Source organism: Osmia bicornis, chromosome 5 (genome assembly GCF_907164935.1).
Source record: "Osmia bicornis bicornis chromosome 5, iOsmBic2.1, whole genome shotgun sequence".
NCBI classification, from domain to species: domain Eukaryota; kingdom Metazoa; phylum Arthropoda; class Insecta; order Hymenoptera; family Megachilidae; genus Osmia; species Osmia bicornis.
Genome location: NC_060220.1, coordinates 11,009,145 through 11,028,267, shown reverse-complemented (window position 1 = coordinate 11,028,267; position 19,123 = coordinate 11,009,145). Strand labels below are relative to the sequence as shown.

At 35.5% G+C, this 19,123-nt stretch overlaps 2 protein-coding genes across 4 annotated transcripts; both read left to right on the top strand.

Moving 5' to 3' along the window:
• The first annotated feature begins 7,430 nt into the window (after positions 1-7,430).
• On the top strand, positions 7,431-8,361 carry LOC114882298 (protein G12-like). Its single transcript, XM_029199191.2, has 2 exons — positions 7,431-7,441; positions 7,619-8,361. Exons 1-2 carry the CDS (start codon positions 7,439-7,441, stop codon positions 8,273-8,275), a joined length of 660 nt encoding a protein of 219 aa, XP_029055024.2. The 5' UTR covers positions 7,431-7,438; the 3' UTR covers positions 8,276-8,361.
• A 4,745-nt stretch (positions 8,362-13,106) lies between these two features.
• LOC114882250 (ataxin-8-like) lies at positions 13,107-18,427 on the top strand. Of its 3 annotated transcripts, none has more exons than XM_046285622.1 (4): positions 13,107-13,508; positions 17,564-17,588; positions 17,679-17,939; positions 18,280-18,427. In XM_046285622.1, exons 2-4 carry the CDS (start codon positions 17,564-17,566, stop codon positions 18,402-18,404), a joined length of 411 nt encoding a protein of 136 aa, XP_046141578.1. In that variant the 5' UTR covers positions 13,107-13,508; the 3' UTR covers positions 18,405-18,427. The 3 variants fall into 3 exon arrangements, with proteins under 3 accessions (XP_046141578.1, XP_046141577.1, XP_046141576.1); XM_046285621.1 differs by lacking the exon at positions 13,107-13,508 and adding an exon at positions 16,073-16,263; XM_046285620.1 differs by lacking the exon at positions 13,107-13,508 and having other exon boundaries at positions 17,177-17,588.
• Positions 18,428-19,123: the final 696 nt, after the last annotated feature.

Genomic DNA, 19,123 nt, shown 5'->3' with positions numbered 1-19,123 from the left:
TAAGTTCGGAATAGGTTTGAAAAAAATTATATTTATTTTTTATATATGTACATACATATATCCTTTTTGTATAAAATAGATTTTGTATTGCTCCGCAGCATAATAGGCCGCGGAAAACCATTAACTGATCACGAAAAGAGATATGTAGATCTAAAATCGTCAGAAATAAAATCGCAATCTAGATATTTTGAGAACAAATAATTCGCGAACAATTCTAATGTCATAACTATGCTCGCAATTAATTATTTTTTATCCGACTTCGAAAAGGAGGACACTCAATTCGATGTGTATATTTTTAAAAATTTTTTTATGTATGTTCACCGATTACGCCGAAATGGATAGTCCAATCGGAACAAAACCTTTTGCATCTGGTAGAGTATGTCTCCCGATTGGTCCTGCATAAAAATATTTCGCATTTTTTCATTCCTAACGATTTTGATTGGAAAACACGTAATGCTCCATTTATATCTTTCGGCGTTTATTCTGCAAGGAATATACCGATCGTGATGAAACCCTTCACATTTAGTAGAAAATATATCCGCAATGATCTCACTTGCATAAATTAATGGAATTTGTTGTTAACCATCTAAATTCGATCAATATATTTTTTCTGGTTTATAGTTATTAGCTAAGCAATAAAAACACTAAATCACCTCACGCTCTCGTGAGATTACCTTTTCTTAAAGTGCATTTAGAGTTCCCTTGAACTTTAGTGTTACATTTGTATAGTACCAAGTTAGTTGTGTTTCGCGTTTGTACGCCTTCGTCTTATTGATTGATTTATATTTTTTGATTCTTGTTATTGTTAAACATTTTGTGTTATTAAAACTCTTAAAGTTTGGTTTAAATTAGTTTATTTGTTCAGAGTTAATTGTGAATAGATCGAGACCAATTTTATATATGAAGTGAGGTGAAGGTAAGAAGAGCACGCCATTACCGACGGAGGTTTCTTACTGAGCACTCGAACTACATTACCATCACCCCACACGACATTTGACGGTGTGACATCTAACGCCATTATGCAGAATTAAAGTGAGGTGGCGTATTTGTCGAATCACATAATTTGAGAGTTCTGTCGCAGTGTTGCCACGTCTGTGACAATCCTTACCCTCTAGCAAATTGAATTTGCTCGCGCCGAACGAGATTTTGATTCCAGGCGGACATAGAAAAGGACAGCGCGATAGAAAGAGAAGGAGTACCATGAATGGAACAACGTAGTACCGATCGGCGAAAATACATATGTTCGAGTCACACGCCACGACAGATTCGATGAGACTCTGTAATACACATAACGTACGCGACTATAAAACTTATACGAATAAAAACTACATGGCATTAATAATTTCAGAAAAGGAATGGAAAATAAACAGATGTAAATTGATCTATATATACAATTGTAAGATCAGATTAAACGGAGCGGATTATTATTTGGTGTGGAAATGAATATCAAACAAAACACTGTGGGCGTTTGCTAAAATTGACTCTGCTCTGTATTTTCGAATGCTCAGTACAAGTCAACGGTCAGAGCAAGAATGCCCTGCCGTCCCAAAAATCCTCCGTCGTGAGAACGCCTTCGACAGTATGCCCTTTTTGTTTATGACACCCCCAAGTTAAAGGACTTCCCCTTAAGGAGGAGAAACGCGCTGACAGAACGCACATGGCCTATCTCAACCGTTCGTTTATTTCAAATTTTCTAACACAATATTTATTCATTGAAATATTATCAATATATATAAACAATAATTGGCCGCCCGCCGCCCGCCGCCCGCCGTCCGCTTCGGCCACTTCTTTCTCCACGGCGCGGCGTCTGCATCGTCGATTACTATGACAGCCATCCCAGTCATGTGGCATTTAATTTTTCTTTATCTGAAATATAATAATGAATGTTTTATAAGAAGAAAAAGCAATCACGGAAATTCAGTGGCTACTGTTGTAGACATCATTTCCATTTCACGAAAAATCTAATTCTGCCACATTTATTACATAGAATAATCAACGCTTTTACTTACTTGCGACGTCGACGGCGTCGGATCTCCTTTCTCTTCTCTTTTATCCGACTTCATTCCTTAGACCTCTTTCTCCTGCTTCTTCTATCCTCTTTCTTTTTCATTTCCTCTTTCTTTTTTTCCTCTTCTTCCTCATCCATCTGTGAAGAAAGTAATTTATGTATAGATAACGTAATATTAATTATGTAAGATTATACGTGATCAGACAGCATATTTGCAATCCATGCTCGCTTCGCTCCAAAAAACCTCTTAGAAAATCTGTAACAAACTTTAAGGGGGTAGACACGGCACGTGACGTCACCGATTCGGGACGTCGGTATTACAGTAGTTTTTTCGATGGGCCTGGTGGAGCCACTTGCGTGTTTTGTTACGAACTTGAAAGGTTTAATTCTCAGCTAGCGTACGCGCAACACGATCTAGGAAGGCAACAGCGCCTCAAGTATTTTTACAAACACATTCAAACGCTCATCTCGTCAGAGGCATCGCGGCGATACACTAGCGGAACTAGTGATGCGCACGAGACGAGATAAATCGAGACGAGATTCGAGATCGAGATTACTTGTAAGATTCGAGATCGATATCGAGATTCAGCACATGTATCGAGATCTCGACGAGATCAAGATTATTTAAAATTCTCGTCGAGATCTTGACGAGATCTCAACAAAATATTTTATTATTTAACCGATCGACAATACATATAACGTCGTGACTGCTGCGCTAAGAATTATAAAATACAAATATGCAAACATATACAGGGTGGTTTATGTAACATAGGAGAGCTACAAGACATCCAGTAAAATTATTATTAACTTCTGAAGATGTGTAAATAATTGACAATAACTTTTGTAACTAATTTTTTGTCGACAGTAAAGACCTTACAACTTTCAAGTCTTTTAAAAAAAGGTTAAGGTAGGAACACCAAGTACAGGGTGTCCGCGCTAAAGTGTGACAGACGTTTTATTTCGTTACTATTGATGGTATGAAAAATTGTTTATATGGAAATTGCACGGTACAAGGGGGCCCATGTTTTGGCGTGAACGAAAATTTATTTACATTATTAGTTTAAAAGATATGATGGTCAAGTTTCGTTTTTTAAATGGAACTATATATATTTTTTCAGATCATGTGATAGTGCTTTTGAAGACGAATTCATTAAGCTTTAATGTATACACCCGATTTTAATTAGTTTTCAAGATATAACGTTTACAAATTTCCCGATTTTCAGTAGATACGTTTCGGTTTGAGTGGCAAGTCGTAAAAGTGGCCCTATTGTAGCGGTCAGTGCCTCAGCGGGGGTCTACGCTAGGAACAGCAGACCCAAAGAATAAGAAACCGCAACAATAGGGCCGCTTTTACGACTTGCCACTCAAACCGAAACGTATCTACTGAAAATCGGGAAATTTGTAAACGTTATATCTTGAAAACTAATTAAAATCGGGTGTATACATTAAAGCTTAATGAATTCGTCTCCAAAAGCACTATCACATGATCTGAAAAAATATATGTAGTTCCATTTAAAAAACGAAACTTGACCATCATATCTTTTAAACTAATAATGTAAATAAATTTTCGTTCACGCCAAAACATGGGCCCCCTTGTACCGTGCAGTTTCCATATAAACAATTTTTCATACCATCAATAGTAACGAAATAAAACGTCTGTCACACTTTAGCGCGGACACCCTGTATATATGTATAGTATACAGTATACATACTTTTCTGCTAAAATTTTAACAGATCTTGGCATATTTTGAACTATATTTTGTATCGCCAATCTCGTCAAGATCTCGCCAAGATCTTGTCGAGATCGAGATCGAGATCGAGATCGCAGAAATCTCGTCTCGTCTCGTCTCGTGCGCATCACTAGGCGGAACTCGTCTTTGGGAATGCTTTTACGGGAATCGGTTATTCGTCCTTATATGAAAAGGTCTTGAGCTGAATAAGGGCTCATTCGAAAGAGGAAGGTTCAATGAAGGGGGCTCAACAAATCGTTTTAGTCACATAACTGTTATAGTTACTTAAAATGTACTTGGATTCAGCGGGCGTATTTTCTCGATTTTTCCTCTACTTTGGACACTCATATTATTAGATATCAACACAATCTCGTTAAACCATCGGTTGAGCCCCCTGCATTGGACCTTCCTCTTTCGAATGAGCTCTCACCCAGCCCTATGTGTTCTCTTATAAGGACAAATAACCGATTCCCGTAAACCCATTAATAGGCCCATTTTTGCCGGTAATGTCAACGCGCTGCATTACCCTAGTCTACCCCCTTAATAGGCCCATTTTTGCCGGTAAAGTCAACGCGCTACTATTACCCGTGTCTACAGGGCGATTCTCTCGCTACGCAAGACAAAAGCCGAACCGCACAATGGAATCTCTGCTGTTCCGTTTCTTGTCTTCTTCTCAGCCATAAACATACACAGATCAGTTTTGGTTCGATTGTGCGGCACGGCTTTTGTTTTGCGTAGCGGGAGAATCACACTGCATTAACTGAACTATGAGGATGAAGTGGTCGTCCAGGTAAACGGTCCTATAATCATGGGACCATTCCAAGTAAATGAATATATTTAAAGAATAAATCAATTTTTGTGTTAAATTCATTTTCAACATTCATAAAACATGAAATAATTATAAATAATAAAATTAAAAGCAGTGAAAAAAAATTTTTAAATACGTGGGATAGATTCCGGGGGACTGCAACATTACGAGGAACGATGCTAACCAGAGGGGCTATGCTGTGCTGTTGAAAGTAAGTATTCAGTTAAGATAGACATCAAGTAATATGAAATGGTATAAACTTTAAAGACTAATATCTCTGTTATTAGGGCCTATTCGATAGAACGCTCGGACACGTTCGCTTATTTTCGATATAGATTCATTATGCCCAAGCTTGTCGAAATCCATCATTTTCTAACCGTGTTCTCCCCTTGTAAGAGTACAGAACGGAGTTGATCGAGTCAATTTTATTATACACTACCCTTCCCACAATATAAAAATTAAATAGAAATTATTTTACACTTTTTAGGGCATTTTGAAGTCGGTTGTATTTTTTGTTAAAAATGATTTTTTTCGCTTATCACCGAATCACCAAGGTCGATCGACCAAATAACATATTCAAATGTATCCGATAACGGACCACTTCTCAATTATCTGGTCAACATGTAAACAGATAAACAAGATATTGTAGAGCACTTACCTAATCATGTTATTGTTCCAAACAATCTGATCAATCGTACTTTCTTGTTAACCGACTTCGAAAAGGAGGAGGTTACTCAATTCGATCAGTATGTATGTTTTTTTTTTTTTTTTTTTTTTTTTGTGTGTTCACCGATTACTCCGAGATGAGTGTACCAAACCTTTTACATCTTGTAGGGTATGTCTTCCGGTTGGTCCCATTGAAAAAAAATTTTTCATTTTTTCATTGTTATTGTAAAATACAGGAAGTTTTTAATGTCAAAATTGGACGATTTCAATGAACTTTTAATATGTTGTCGGGGAAATGATTCTGAACAACTTTTTCATTATGCATAATTAACGGAAAGCTTTAGTTTCCGAGATATTCGTAAAAAACTATTGTTACTACTACATTGAATTCTACGTATGCCTACGTGTCTTTACCGGTGTATGAGTCAGCATGCAGTCGCCGATTCTCTACTGTTTCTTGTATACATGTATACTTTCCAAGGCATGAACCGATTGCGATGAAACCTTTCACATTTCCGCGATATCTCACTTGCAAAAATTTATGCAATTTTTTATTGTTAATAACTATTGTTATAACTTGTATGAAACTTGTTATCACTAAAAACTATCGTTGTTGCAATTAACCAATAAGAACGGTAAACCACCTTACGGCATCCTACAAATACTGCTCGTTCCACTAAAAAGTGTGAAATAAAATAATTTTTAACAAAAAATACAACCGACTTCGAAATGCACTAAAAAGTATGAAATAATTTCTACTTCATTTATACAAATACCCAACAGCTATTAGTAAAACCTATTTACTCGTTAAATAGTATACTAAATACATTTCAACCTTTTCGGAGGCGGCGCAAAATTAAAAATACCCGAATATACGATGCTGTCAATAATGATTTGATAGGTTATCGACGCTTGAATCTTTCTAGTATAAGAAAAGTTTTTAATTTTGCGCCGCCTCCGAAAAGGTTGAAATGTATTTAGTATACTATTTAACGAGTAAATAGGTTTTACTAATAGCTGTTGGGTATTTGTATAAATGAAGTAGAAATTATTTCATACTTTTTAGTGCATTTCGAAGTCGGTTGTATTTTTTGTTAAAAATTATTTTATTTCACACTTTTTTTGTATACTTTGTATACTTTCTAGCTATTTCTTGTTTTGTCGTGAAAATCCTCAAGGTCGTTACGTCAACAACGATGAGTCGAAAGGGCAGGCTGTTACCATCATGTGCTGCCATAATATTGGGCTAAAGTTTGTCTGGCTAGCGGGAGAAAATAATTTTGAACAAGTTGAACGTCGAAGAAGCAATTGTTGTCCCTTCGAAGGACAATTACGGTCCCTTTGAGAGCCACTATTAAATATCTCTTACTGTCTTTCAAAATATTAGCTTATTGTTTGTTAATATCGACTTCTACTACGCGATCGATTAACCTTTATCCGAGGTTCTGGGGCAAGTACATACCATGCCGTTTCTCATGGTCCTCTTACCAGAAGATCTAAAATCTTCCCCACTTCGTGGCCAGATCCTTCTAGAAAATCCTTATCTTTTCCACGTGCCATGTGGCACCATGACTTCGGGTCCCTATCGCCTTTCCATAAACAAAACATCCGCGACTCTCAGAATTCGTCGCACCTCGAGTACCAACTACCGCCGGCCCAAGTCCGATGACAGACATATGGCTCGGGGTATCGATAGCCTAAAGAATCCTGAGAAATCTTTGAAAAGCAGGTCAAAGCCCCAAATGCATCGACCCTGCCACGTGTCAACCCTTGCACACGTGCTGACGCTAACATGTTATCTATTGAAAACAAGAGACAACGATACCAATGAATTTCTTTGTAAAGAGTTTAATTGAAAGGGTGGATTTTTGATAGAAGGTTACAAATTAGTGCTATCGTATCATTCAATCTTACATAATATGCTTATAAGCTTATTTCAAAGAAAGTAGAGATGAAGAAGCAAAACATTTCATTAAGCTATCTCTAGAAGTGGTCTTAAAAAACAACAACATGAGAATATCAGCATTTAAAATCTTAATAACCTTCTTAATCCTCTTAACCTTTATTCAAGTAAAAATCAGTTATCTAACAATTAAATTTCCGAATATTTTATTTGCACGTTCGTCAAGATATAATCTTATCGAAGATTCATTAACAGAAGGGGTATTTAAAGGACGGAAACGATTCAGTGTCATGTATTCAGTGAAATCCACTAGCAGAAGCAACATGGTGAGTAAACCAGAACAATTGAAAATATTCTTAAATATTATAAAATCTGACTATTTACTGCTGGCCTAGCTAGCTGGTCTAACTTAATAGCTAGAGCACATTTACTACTTCTAACATTCTTTTGCACTGTTACCTGAATATTCGAGATTAAAATTTCTTCGTTCTTTTCGTCCGTAGATGAAATTCGCATTCGCCCTCGTCGCAGTCCTGGCTTTGGCCAGCCCCCTGCAAGCTTACAATGTTCCACGTACAGGAACCGGTGTCCTGGCTGACGACGTGCAGGAGTTTGTCGATCTCCTGCCAATGGACGAAGTAATCAAAATCATCCATCGTTACGTTACCACTGACAGTGATGTCCAAGCTGTGATAAAATTCATGCACTCCAACGAATTCAAACAATTGGTCACCGAAATCGAAACCATGCCCGAAATCCAGCACATCATGAACTACATGCAGAAAAATGGACTGGACATCTACCAGGTGGTGAACCACATTAACAAGTACCTCGATCTCGAACCATTGACACCACCAACCAACGTCCGAATGGTGAGGGCCGCCGGTGGTATCCGCGGAATGCTCGACGAGGTTAAGGCCCTTGTACCCAAGGAGAAGATCCGGGAACTGTACAAACAGAAATTGGCTACATCCAAAGTGTTTGCCGAGTTAGTCGCTCAAGTGAAATCACCGGAATTCCAGAACGTCGCCAATAAACTATGCGATAACGCTACCTTCAAACACATGTTGAGCGAAGCCAAAAAGGCCCAAGTCGATGTCGAAGGTGTGATCAGTTTAATCGAGAACAGATTGGGCGTTAAGATCCCCTGCAGAGTATGAAGTGACATACCTTTGATTCTTACTGACAACGCTTGATTTACTCATTGATTTAATTTTATGCAATCAATAAGTGAAATTATAATACTTTGTTTACCATCTTTTTACCCTTTTCTTATCCTTCTTTCTATTTCACTGATAGTATTTTTACTGATTGATTCTAAATAAATTATGTGAAATAAATAAGTAAAATTATAACATTTTGTTTATCATATATTTGTCCTCTTCTTATCCTCACCTTCGTTAGAAATAAATTTGAAAGCGTAGCATTTAGTGTTCAGATGATGTAACCTGAAAAGATTAAAAAATGTGAGCGATTATAATTAGAATATGAGCAATTAGAAACATATTATCCAATTTCTTATATATTTTGTACTCTAAATAGTTTTCAATATTTCCTTATAGAGCGACTTAAGAAATTTCATCTTGTACAACTAAATAAACAATAATAATAGAATAAACAACACAGAGTCGACTCCCCGGCTGAATACAAATGATGTGTACGAACGCAGAATTGACACCGCGGCTGGAATATTTGGATCTCAATCTCTCTTGCACTTATCCAGTTTTTAAACGCATGCAAATTCCTAACATCTGATTCCTAATTGTGTCAGTGCTGCGAAATCTGGCGATCTGACGAAATTTTGTCATTAGAAAAAGTTGTTGTGCTAGTCTAGCACAATCCGGCACAATCAAAGAAAATTCGAAAATCTCAAATTTATTAATCACCCCACCCTTTTTTGTTAATTTTTATTGACACTTAAGCTAATATCAACTTTTAATCTCGCAGATTGTAAGTAGCACAATTCAGCACAACTTGCAGAATTCGATTATCTGTCGCCGTTCGTAAGTTATACGAATATTAAATTTTGTATTCTTAAAAATTCAACATTTTTTATCTTCAAAATGAATAGAGATATCGAGTTTCTATCGACGGCACAACGTAGCACAAGTTATCATAAATTATTTTAAAAAAAAAGTTTGTTTCGGCAAAAGTGCGAGGCTAGTATAATTTTGTTCTTATTTATTTTCTCAATTGTTATTGATGTTATCGATCTCTCGTTTACGGCACAATACGGCACAAACGTAGCACAATGCAGCACAATTTCAAAAATGAGCAAAATTCGAAAAGTGCGGTTTCGTACACGTGAGTTTCTTCATACACGTGAGTTTCACCAAAAAAAAAGAATAATAATAGCAACAAAAAATAATGGTAGTACAGTATAGACTCGTTATAAGCTAAAAAGATCTCTACGTTAATTGCAAAGAAACTATCCCCACCACTGGGGGGTATACCCCTCGAGACGCCAAGAAGCTCGCTCGCCGAGTACCGTAACATGATCTGGGATCAGATATCGGTGAGGCAACACTAATGCAAGTACCTAACTTTGTTATTTTTCATTTTTTTTTTTATAAAACTTTTTCCATCATATTTCTGACATTTTTTTCATTGAAATGATACCAAACACGATATAATTCGGACCATATTTACTTGAAACAACTTATTATGTATGATTATCATTTCTATTAAATTAGAAAAAAGTTTTATCTCAAGTATCTGTTCAATCAGCTACAGTATCACAATAACCAGTTTTTATTAGATTATATAAATATTTACATTTCATTATAAAATGATAGTTTAATTTTATTGGTAGTCTTATTAATAAAATGAAACTATCATTTTCACCAAGTAAATATGGTCCGAATTATATCGTGTTTGGTATCATTTTAATGAGAAAAATGTCAGAAATATCATGGAAAAAGTTTTATAAAAAAGAAATGAAAAATAACAAAGTTACGTTGTTGCATTAGGGTTGCCTCACTGATATAGAACGGTTTGTTTTCGCTCCGTCCTCTTTTTCACTCGCTGTCCTTTTCTACGTTCGAAGCAGTCGGCAAATATCAAACAATGGTGGAACTACACGTTATAAGCAAAAGTCCGGTCCCGAGAGTTTTGCTTATAACGAGTCTATACTGTACATACTTGTCGTGACACATGGGTTGAAAATCGCTATCCTAGTCGATAGAACAATGTGTGAAAAAAAAATTCACGCGTCGGAGTTCATCGCCTCTTCCAGGCTCGAATTTCTCATTCTCCACGACACCACTGTATAGGAAAGAACAGTAGGCTCACTCCGTGTCGGCACCTTTGATCTCATGACCAATAGATCGCCATATTGCTGGTTGTGCGCGGGCTCTAATTTGACAAGCACTCGGTACAATCAAAAAGAGATTTCGTAATAAAATACATACTATAAAAAGACTATTAAATATCTACATTTAATTAAAATACACATTTTATTGAAATCTCTGTACAATACAATTATTATATACAACAATTATTCATTTAATAAAGTCCTAATAAATTATATACAAATGTATAATGTGTATAGCATATCTTAGAAATTACTAAACAACCCATAAAGTGGTAATATTTTAATAACACAATGATGATGATGATGATGTTACGCCCCGGCGGAAAAGGAATTTATCCGCCTTGCGTCCCTTATCAAGCCCTTTTGGGTTACGAGAGTATCTCATGTAAGGGTCGTGAGGTGGGTGTTTCACTTTTCGGCCAATCTTTTCTTTCCTCTTCGACCTTGTACATTCTTGTCAAGCCTTTCGAGGATACGAGGATTTCTCATGCGAGGTACACGAGGAAAGGTCGTTTCTATTTCTTTCTTTATAATAGTTTACGTGAACCTCCTTGAAACTATCGTCGCCAACCATAGTAACACAATACAGTTTAATATCATATAGCGCACAAAAACGCGGGTTTAGCTCGAGAGAATGAGAGAGAGCCGTAGCATAACACTACCGCTACGCAGTTAGCCAGTGTTTCGCATTTCGGGAATTCCCCTGCTAACTGAGTAGAAACGTGAAAACCGTAATAACTTCTTTGTTAAGAAAACTCTTTCTCACTCTATTACACAAAGCATCAGCCGGTCCAATAAGGATCATTATTACCTGATCGGAATAATAGTGTGAAAGAGTGGATGAATGAATATGTATTTAAACGATAGAAGTAAGGAATGAGAACCCTTATAAAAGCGAACGTCGCGTCGCAAACGTTCGACCGCCGCACAGTAGGACAAAACGGCTTTTGGCGATCAAAATTCGATTTTCGTGAATTCGAAAATTGAAAAACTAATTACATACATCGATAGAGAATAAACTGTAGTTTAACGTAGTGTAATCCGTTTTTTCATATTTGCTTCCGTTTTGCCGTGGTTCGCACTCAAAGTCAGTAGAAATTCGTTAAGGCGAAACGCTGATAATATTACCCATAACTTCAATGTACGATTCTAATAAATTTTACTCGGAAAGATAAAATTCAAATGAATTACAAAGTTGACTAGATTAGTATAGATTCTATTTAGTGCACAAAATAAGTTAAAATGTTAACAACTTTTTAAATAATAGGATCTGATTGAAACGAAGTACATTTAACTAAAATCTCAACTTTGCGTTTGATTTTAAAAAAATGTGCACACTTGTGCGGGGTGTGATTATTACTGTAGTAAAGAGTGAACCTTCCTCTATCAGAATCAGAAAAAAAACGGCTGCCCCAACCTGTCACTGCTCAAAAAAATGGCGATTGAAATAAATTACACCAATCTTGGCCGCAGCGCACGATGATGGAAAAGCAGTACCAGATACGATTATTAACTAGTTAACTGCATTGGACGTGTATATTCGTCATTCAAAACTTTATTTCGGCCTTGCAATATGCCATAATAAATTTTTATAATTGTCGAAACTATTTTCACGAATGATTTGGTATAGATCATAATAAATAAAAATAAATATATTATAATAACACATGTCTTGTCATTTTTTAATTATTAAATCCGTTTTTATTATAGTTATTAACAGTTTTGAGTCAAATTTTTGTTAAATGACATAAAATATGTCTAACAAGTGAAGGATATTGAACGCGTTATACTTTATACGCGAATATTTTGACACCCTGTAGTTCAATATGATTCATATTGATCCAACTTATGTATGTACCATAATGTAGGCAAAATCTTCCCAAAATTTCATTAAAATATTTCCAATAGAACCAAAGTTACAGAATTTTGATCGCCGAAAGCCGTTTCGTCCCACTGCGCGCCGTTCGAAAATCAAAGGTCGTTCGAAGCAATAAACACTATTGTATTGAAAATCTTAAGAACTGCCTAGCGACAACGGCAAAGAACAAAGGAACGTTCTCGAAAGAATGTTCGCCAGATTGAAATTGTTTAAATTCATAGAAAGCGAAGTGCCGAATTCATCGAAACAAATATGCGATAGATCGTTTAATAAATGCATAATTTGCCACGGCATTGCGATCACCGTAAGCGCATCGTCCGCTGTTTTCTTTCTGAACTATTATTAATTGACAATCTTTGTTGCAAATCAGGAAAACGAATAATCTTGATCTTTGTTAAAGTAAATCATGCGGATGACGGCCTCATCCTTTTAAAAAGATTACATTTTGTCCGCATTCCATTTTATATTTCAACCAAATCAATAGTCGCATTTAATAATTATACATATAAAGAGAAATACTGCATAGTTTCTGAAAACCGTTGAAACTATCATGGCGACGAAATAGAAAAGAAAAGGAACACCAAAGAAAGGGGATGAAAGATCTTCGTCTAGCTCGCGCGTCTTAGCCAATCACCGGGCACGCGACACTACCGAAAACGTACCACGATTCGTCAAACCGTCCCCTCCAAGGACGATGATCGCGCGACGGGCCCTTCGACCGTCGATCTCGCGTAAAATTCCTCACTCTTGATCGATCAATCGTTTAGGTACGTGATTGGGAGCCCGTGTGTCCGAGAGACAGAGTTGTTCGGAATTCGTGATAGTTTTCCTCTGCGGTAAAGACCTCCGCGTAGCGAGGCAGAGTGCCGTGGTAGTTGAAGTCATCCGTTTCTTAACAAGGATTTATAGACGCGCACGTAAAACCTTCCCTCCACATAAATTTTCTATCTTTTCTTTCTGTTTTTAAATCGTTGCTCGCGTAATTTTTCCGTATTAACTTCACTTCGTGTAATTAAATATTAATTATTTTCGTAATTCGTTGTCTCTCGTCGACGTCCTCGTCCGATAATTCGTTTCCGCCGCGACAAGTGCAGTGATCGAAAATCTTACAGTTCTTTGGTGTTTCAGATCATCAAGCGAATACACAAAGCGAAACAACAACCGAATTTATAAATCTTGGATTTTAGTATACAGCGTATCGGTAAGTCGATCTTATTACATTTTTCGAACACGACGTTTATACATTGGCAAAACGGGCGATCTGGTCCAGCCCTTCAGGGTACGAGAGTATCTCAGGTCAGATCGTTCCATCAAACGAGGTATCGACTAAAAATCTATTTATTTTCCGATTATTGCGATTTCGTTTTCCAATTTCTTGTATTAAAAAGGGGGCACCTTAGTCCAGCCGTTTCGAGGGTTACGAGAGTACCTCAGGCTGGGGTGTACCCTCACGGGCGAAATACCGCCAATTTCACGTTAATTCAAATTTATATTGAAGGAAAACGAGGTAGTAATAATCATTCACGTGACCGGTAGAACACTCATATAGTTTCAATTGTGATATCAGAGCGTTTGCATATTATCATATTTTTGTTAATTAATATTAAGCATCTTTACCTTTGTTAAAAACTTGCATGAACTGGTATTTTCAATATTAACGAGTTTTCCAAATTTATTCAGATCCCAATTTTGGCATCTTTGTATTTTGTTATTTACTTGACTTTTATTCAAAATTAAACCAGTTTCATTTACTTAAACAGTTTCAAAATTCATTTCAAACAGACCTAACACCTTTCAGTTAAAACACGCCTACCAACATATACAGATTCAAGGAGGCACCCGTACGGGACCTAAAGCGTTGTACGAACCCAACAGAAGGCTAATAATTTAATTTCTCTAACCTAACATCTTAATAATTTGTCTTTCGTATTTTAATCGACGAGAGCTAACCCGCTCAAGACTGGTTGGTGGCAGCGATTACCAACCATCGCGTCAGAATAGGGGAGAAGGAATAGGAAATTGTATTTCAACTATCTAATTGAAATTCATTCTTTACACTCTTCTTTTTCTTTCCTTTTTACGTTGCGCCGTCGCACGCACAACGTAACAATGATAATAATAATAATAATAATAATAATAATAAGAATAATAATAATAATAATAATAATAATAATAATATTTTTTTATTCAGACAATATACAAGTATATACAAATAATGTTATTAATTTTATATATCTAAAATGTACAAGAAACGATAGAAAAATATCATTTGACAGATATAAAATATACGGTGTCCCAGAACGCCTGTTAGTCCTGCAAATGGTGGGTAGCTGCTGTGATTCTGAACAGCATTTTCCTTGGCCAAAATTTTTCTTTTTTAGTTTGAATTTATTGTTGCACGTTGTGGAAAACCTAAAAAGATATTTAAGAATGATTATTAATTAGCATAATAAATTAATCGAGTATAATCGAGGGAAGTTCTGAGAATTGTTTCTATGAAGTGTGAGAACATGTTAATTATAGATTACACCAAAGATTACTTTTTCACCTAAATTTTTATTAATATTATATATATATATATTAATGTTCTTGTGTTTTTTGGTAATAATCATCATCATATTATAACGCAGAAACATGTCCGTGAGTGACGCTGAGACGTTGTATGCATGCTCCAAAACAAGGCAGAAAAATATTATATGTGTACTCTTACAATGATAGTATAGTAAAACCCTTATTAAGGGACACTTTTTACGGGATACATAAAAACTAATTACGTCATCATTGAAAGTGCTGCACCTGCTTTTTCTTTGATTACTTTCTCTGTAAAAATTTACTGCGCATGTCAATCTCTTACGGTTTAGGACTGCGGAGGGGGTCAAGGGTTTCATGAGATAATCGCGGATCGTGCGCAACAAATTTTTCAACAAATCAAATTGATGCATCTTTACAACACATTGTAGTTTACAACGAAGTTTTTAATTAAAAGTTTCATTTGGTTTAATATCATGGAATTGGAGCTTGTGGTGGATGGTGGGCAAAGTCAAATTTATATTTTAACTGGTTTATATTTTTAACCGACTTCGAAAAGGAGGAGGTTACTCAATTCGATCAGTATGTATTTTTTTTTTTTTTTTTTGTGTGTCCACCGATTACTCCGAGATGGATATACCAATCGGAACGAAACCTTTTACATCTTGTAGGGTATGTCTTCCGGTTGGTCCCATTGAAAAAAAATTTTTCAGTTTTTCATTGTTATTGTAAAATACAGGCAGTTTTTAATGTCAAGATTGGACGATTTCAATGACCTTTCAATATGTTGTCGGGGACATGATTCTGAACAACTTTTTCATTATACATAATTAACGGAAAGTTTTACTTTCCGAGATATTTGTGAAAAACTATTGTTACTACTACATTGAATTCTACGTATGTATGCCTACGTGTCTCTACTGGTGTATGAGTCAGCATGCAGTCGCCGATTCTCTACTGTTTCTATACACATATCGCGTCGATCGAAATCCAGTATGCATAGACATATAATAATAATAACTATTGTTATTGCAATATCCGATTCTATACCGCTACTCTATAAGGAATACACCGATTGCGATGAAACTTTTCACATCTCGTACATCTTTCCACCATAATTTCATTTACAAAAATGTATGTAACTTCTTATTGTTAATAACTATCGTTATTGAAAAAAAAACATATTCTTTACGGTTATTCTGCAAGGAATGTAGCGAGCGTGATTTTTCAAACTTGTCCCTGCAAGTAAACCTCGTCAGTTTCTTTACTAATTGGTCGCTAATAATAAAACAAATAAAAAAAAAGGCTTCGCTTGCTTTTTCACATAACAGGAAAAGTGGGCCTGATCAGCTTTTAGGGAAATTCAGAAGACCATTCCTGCGTCAGTAGTCGCAGAAACTTGTGAAGTGTCAGAATAGAATTTTACCGTAAGTGAAAATTTTATTTTATCCGAAATATGTGTACTTATGGAAACCACTCACCCTCGATTTTTTTTAAAACATACAATTCTTACGTTTGTTTTATACGCTGATTACGAATATCATAGTGAAAAGTTGGGGACTATTTGGGCATCGTAAGGCGGCCAGCAACGCTTTTCCGAAATAATAACTAATTCTTTCAACAACATTATTATTTGTTAATTCTTATGGCGGCGACGCGTTACAAAATTAAACGTACAGTGAGTCCAACAAGTGTGCGCACACAGTTTACACGTTGACTGCCGAGGGGGTTACCGGTGACCGGCATCGCAAATTACACGCACTCCAATAACTAAATGAAAAAGATAGAAAAATATTATTTACAATAGTATTGTTATTATACTAATAATGTAAAGTATAAAATTAAAAGCTTGACATTTGAAATTTGAAAATTAATTATTCCTATTCTTAATAATTACAACTTCGTAACAAATGCCCATTTTCACTGCGGCAGTCAACGTGTTAAAACCGAATACCTAATTTACAGTTGGACTAAATAACTTGACGTTTTTCGAGAAGCTGTATGTGCTTATGTCGTTTTAAAAAATTACAATTTGTTGAAATCGTGAAAGAAAATAGTGAAGGGTAATATTTCAACTTTTTTATGTGAGCCTATAATGAAAATTTAAAATATGTCTTTCGTTTGTTGCAATTTTCGGGAATTTTAATTTTTTCGACCTTCTAACTGCATTTACCGATCTCGATGAAATTTTCAGCATACACATAACTTATTAGAATCTACGAAAGAAATATTTTAAATTTTCATTATAGGCTCACATAAAAAAATTGAAATATTAAAAATTTTTCTTTCACGATTTCAACAAATTGTCATTTTTTAAAACGACAAAAGCAAATATTTCAGAAAATTAATTTTTATAGCTTGTCAATAAACCTCAAGTCATTTCGTCAAATTGTAAATGAGGTATTCTCTTTTAAATGCTGTACGCAGACTTTTGGGAGCCACTTTATCTTTAATTTGATGACACGTCGCCGTCACAAGAATTTGCAAATAATAATGTTGTTTAAAGAATTTGTTATTATTTCGCGAAAGCGTTGCCGGCCGCCTTACGATGGTTAAATAGTCACCAATTTTTTACTATGATATTCGTAATTAGCGTATTAAAAAAACGTAACAATACTAACTTTCAAAAAAATAGACGGTCAGTGCTTTTCGGAACTTCACCCACAAATTCCGATTATTTTTCTTTAATTAATAATATTTTCTTTTTCTTCTTTTTTTCATAAACAGATGGATGAGGAACAACAAAATAACCGTAAGTATAATGTCAACTTTAATTGACAATGAATATACTGCATGATTCAAAAATATGGATGTAAGGTATATATTTCCCCTTTTTTTTCAGAACAAACAATGATGAATATGATGCTGCAACTGCAGCAGCAACTGCAGGAGCAGCGGGAGCAGCGGGAGAGAGAACGCGCAGAGCAGGAGAGAAAACGCGTAGAGCAGGAGAGGCAGCAGCAGGTACTGCACCACCAAATAACGGTGCTGCACCAGCAGCTGCAGCAAATTTCTACGTCAACTGCGGCAACAACCTCCAAGAAGAACGGAAAGGAGCAGGAGCAGGAGCAGGAGGAGGAGGAGGAGGAAAAGGCGCCACGTAGTAAGTATCAGAGTTCCCATCAAACAAATAATTGAGCCGTTTATATTGAAAGTGGCCTAAGTCCATTTATCTTCAAATCGAGATATTTAAGGGTTTGCGTTTCAATGAATTTAAAAATACACGTATAGGACACTAATGAATCATACTGCCTAAGTGTATCTAAGGGTGTTAAATTTATAGTTCCTATTAAAATAGTGGCAATTATTAAGTGAATAATATGCGTTTTCTTATCAAGAATGGAGTTAGGCCACTTTCAAAATAAACGGCTCAATTAACCAATTTGCGTCATAAATAAAACTTTAATTCTAAAATACATAATTGTTCAAACTTTACATTACAGAACGAGGAACGGCTGCGGGAACAAGAAGAAAACCCTATCGCGGGAGATTCCCGAGGGGAGGAGGACGAGGCGGCAGAGGCGGCAGGGGGGGGCCGCCAAATAAATATTATATTTCATTTGCCTAAATAAATAATTCTTTTAAAAACAATCATTGTTAGTATGTATTATAATTTCATTTAGTTATGTAAGTTACCTTTTCATATATACATACAGTGGACCGTAAAAGTATTCGTCCAACTTTTAAAACACAATACCTCCCTTAAAACTGCACTAAATAACTTAAGGATTCTCGAGAAGCTACAAAAATTAATTTACTAAGATCTATGCCTTTGTCGTTTTAAAAAATTAAAATTTGCTGAAATCGAGAAAGAAATAATAAAAGACAATTTATTATTTTTTTATTTCAACTTGTAACGAAAATTTAAAATATGACATTTGTAAATTTAAATGTTATGTGTATCCTGAAAAATTCATCGAGATCGTTCAACGCATTTAAAAGTTATAAGTAATTGAAATCTCTGAAAATCGCGACTTTTCAGCTAAGATCGTGATTAAGTCAGTTCTTACATGAAAAGTCGCGATTTTCGGAGATTTCAATTACATATAACTTTTAAATGCGTTGACCGATCTTAATCGATTTTTCAGGATACACATAACATATTTAAATTTACAAATGTCATATTTCAAATTTTCGTTACAGGTTCAGATTAACAAGTTAAAAAGTTGCCTTTTACTATTTCTTTCCCCATTGCGGCACATTTTTATTTTTAAAAACGACAAAGGTACATATCTTAGTAAATTAATTTTTATAGCTTATCGAGAAACCTTCAGTCATTTGCTACAC

What these genes read in the sequence shown, in the direction of transcription:
- LOC114882250 (XM_046285622.1), top strand. Translation starts at nt 17,564, where the DNA reads ATGGATGAGGAACAACAAAATAACC. An exon ending in TGAGGAACAACAAAATAACC is followed by an intron (nt 17,589 to 17,678) that starts GTAAGTATAATG and finishes CTTTTTTTTCAG; the next exon opens with AACAAACAATGATGAATATG. An exon ending in GGAGGAAAAGGCGCCACGTA is followed by an intron (nt 17,940 to 18,279) that starts GTAAGTATCAGA and finishes TTTACATTACAG; the next exon opens with AACGAGGAACGGCTGCGGGA.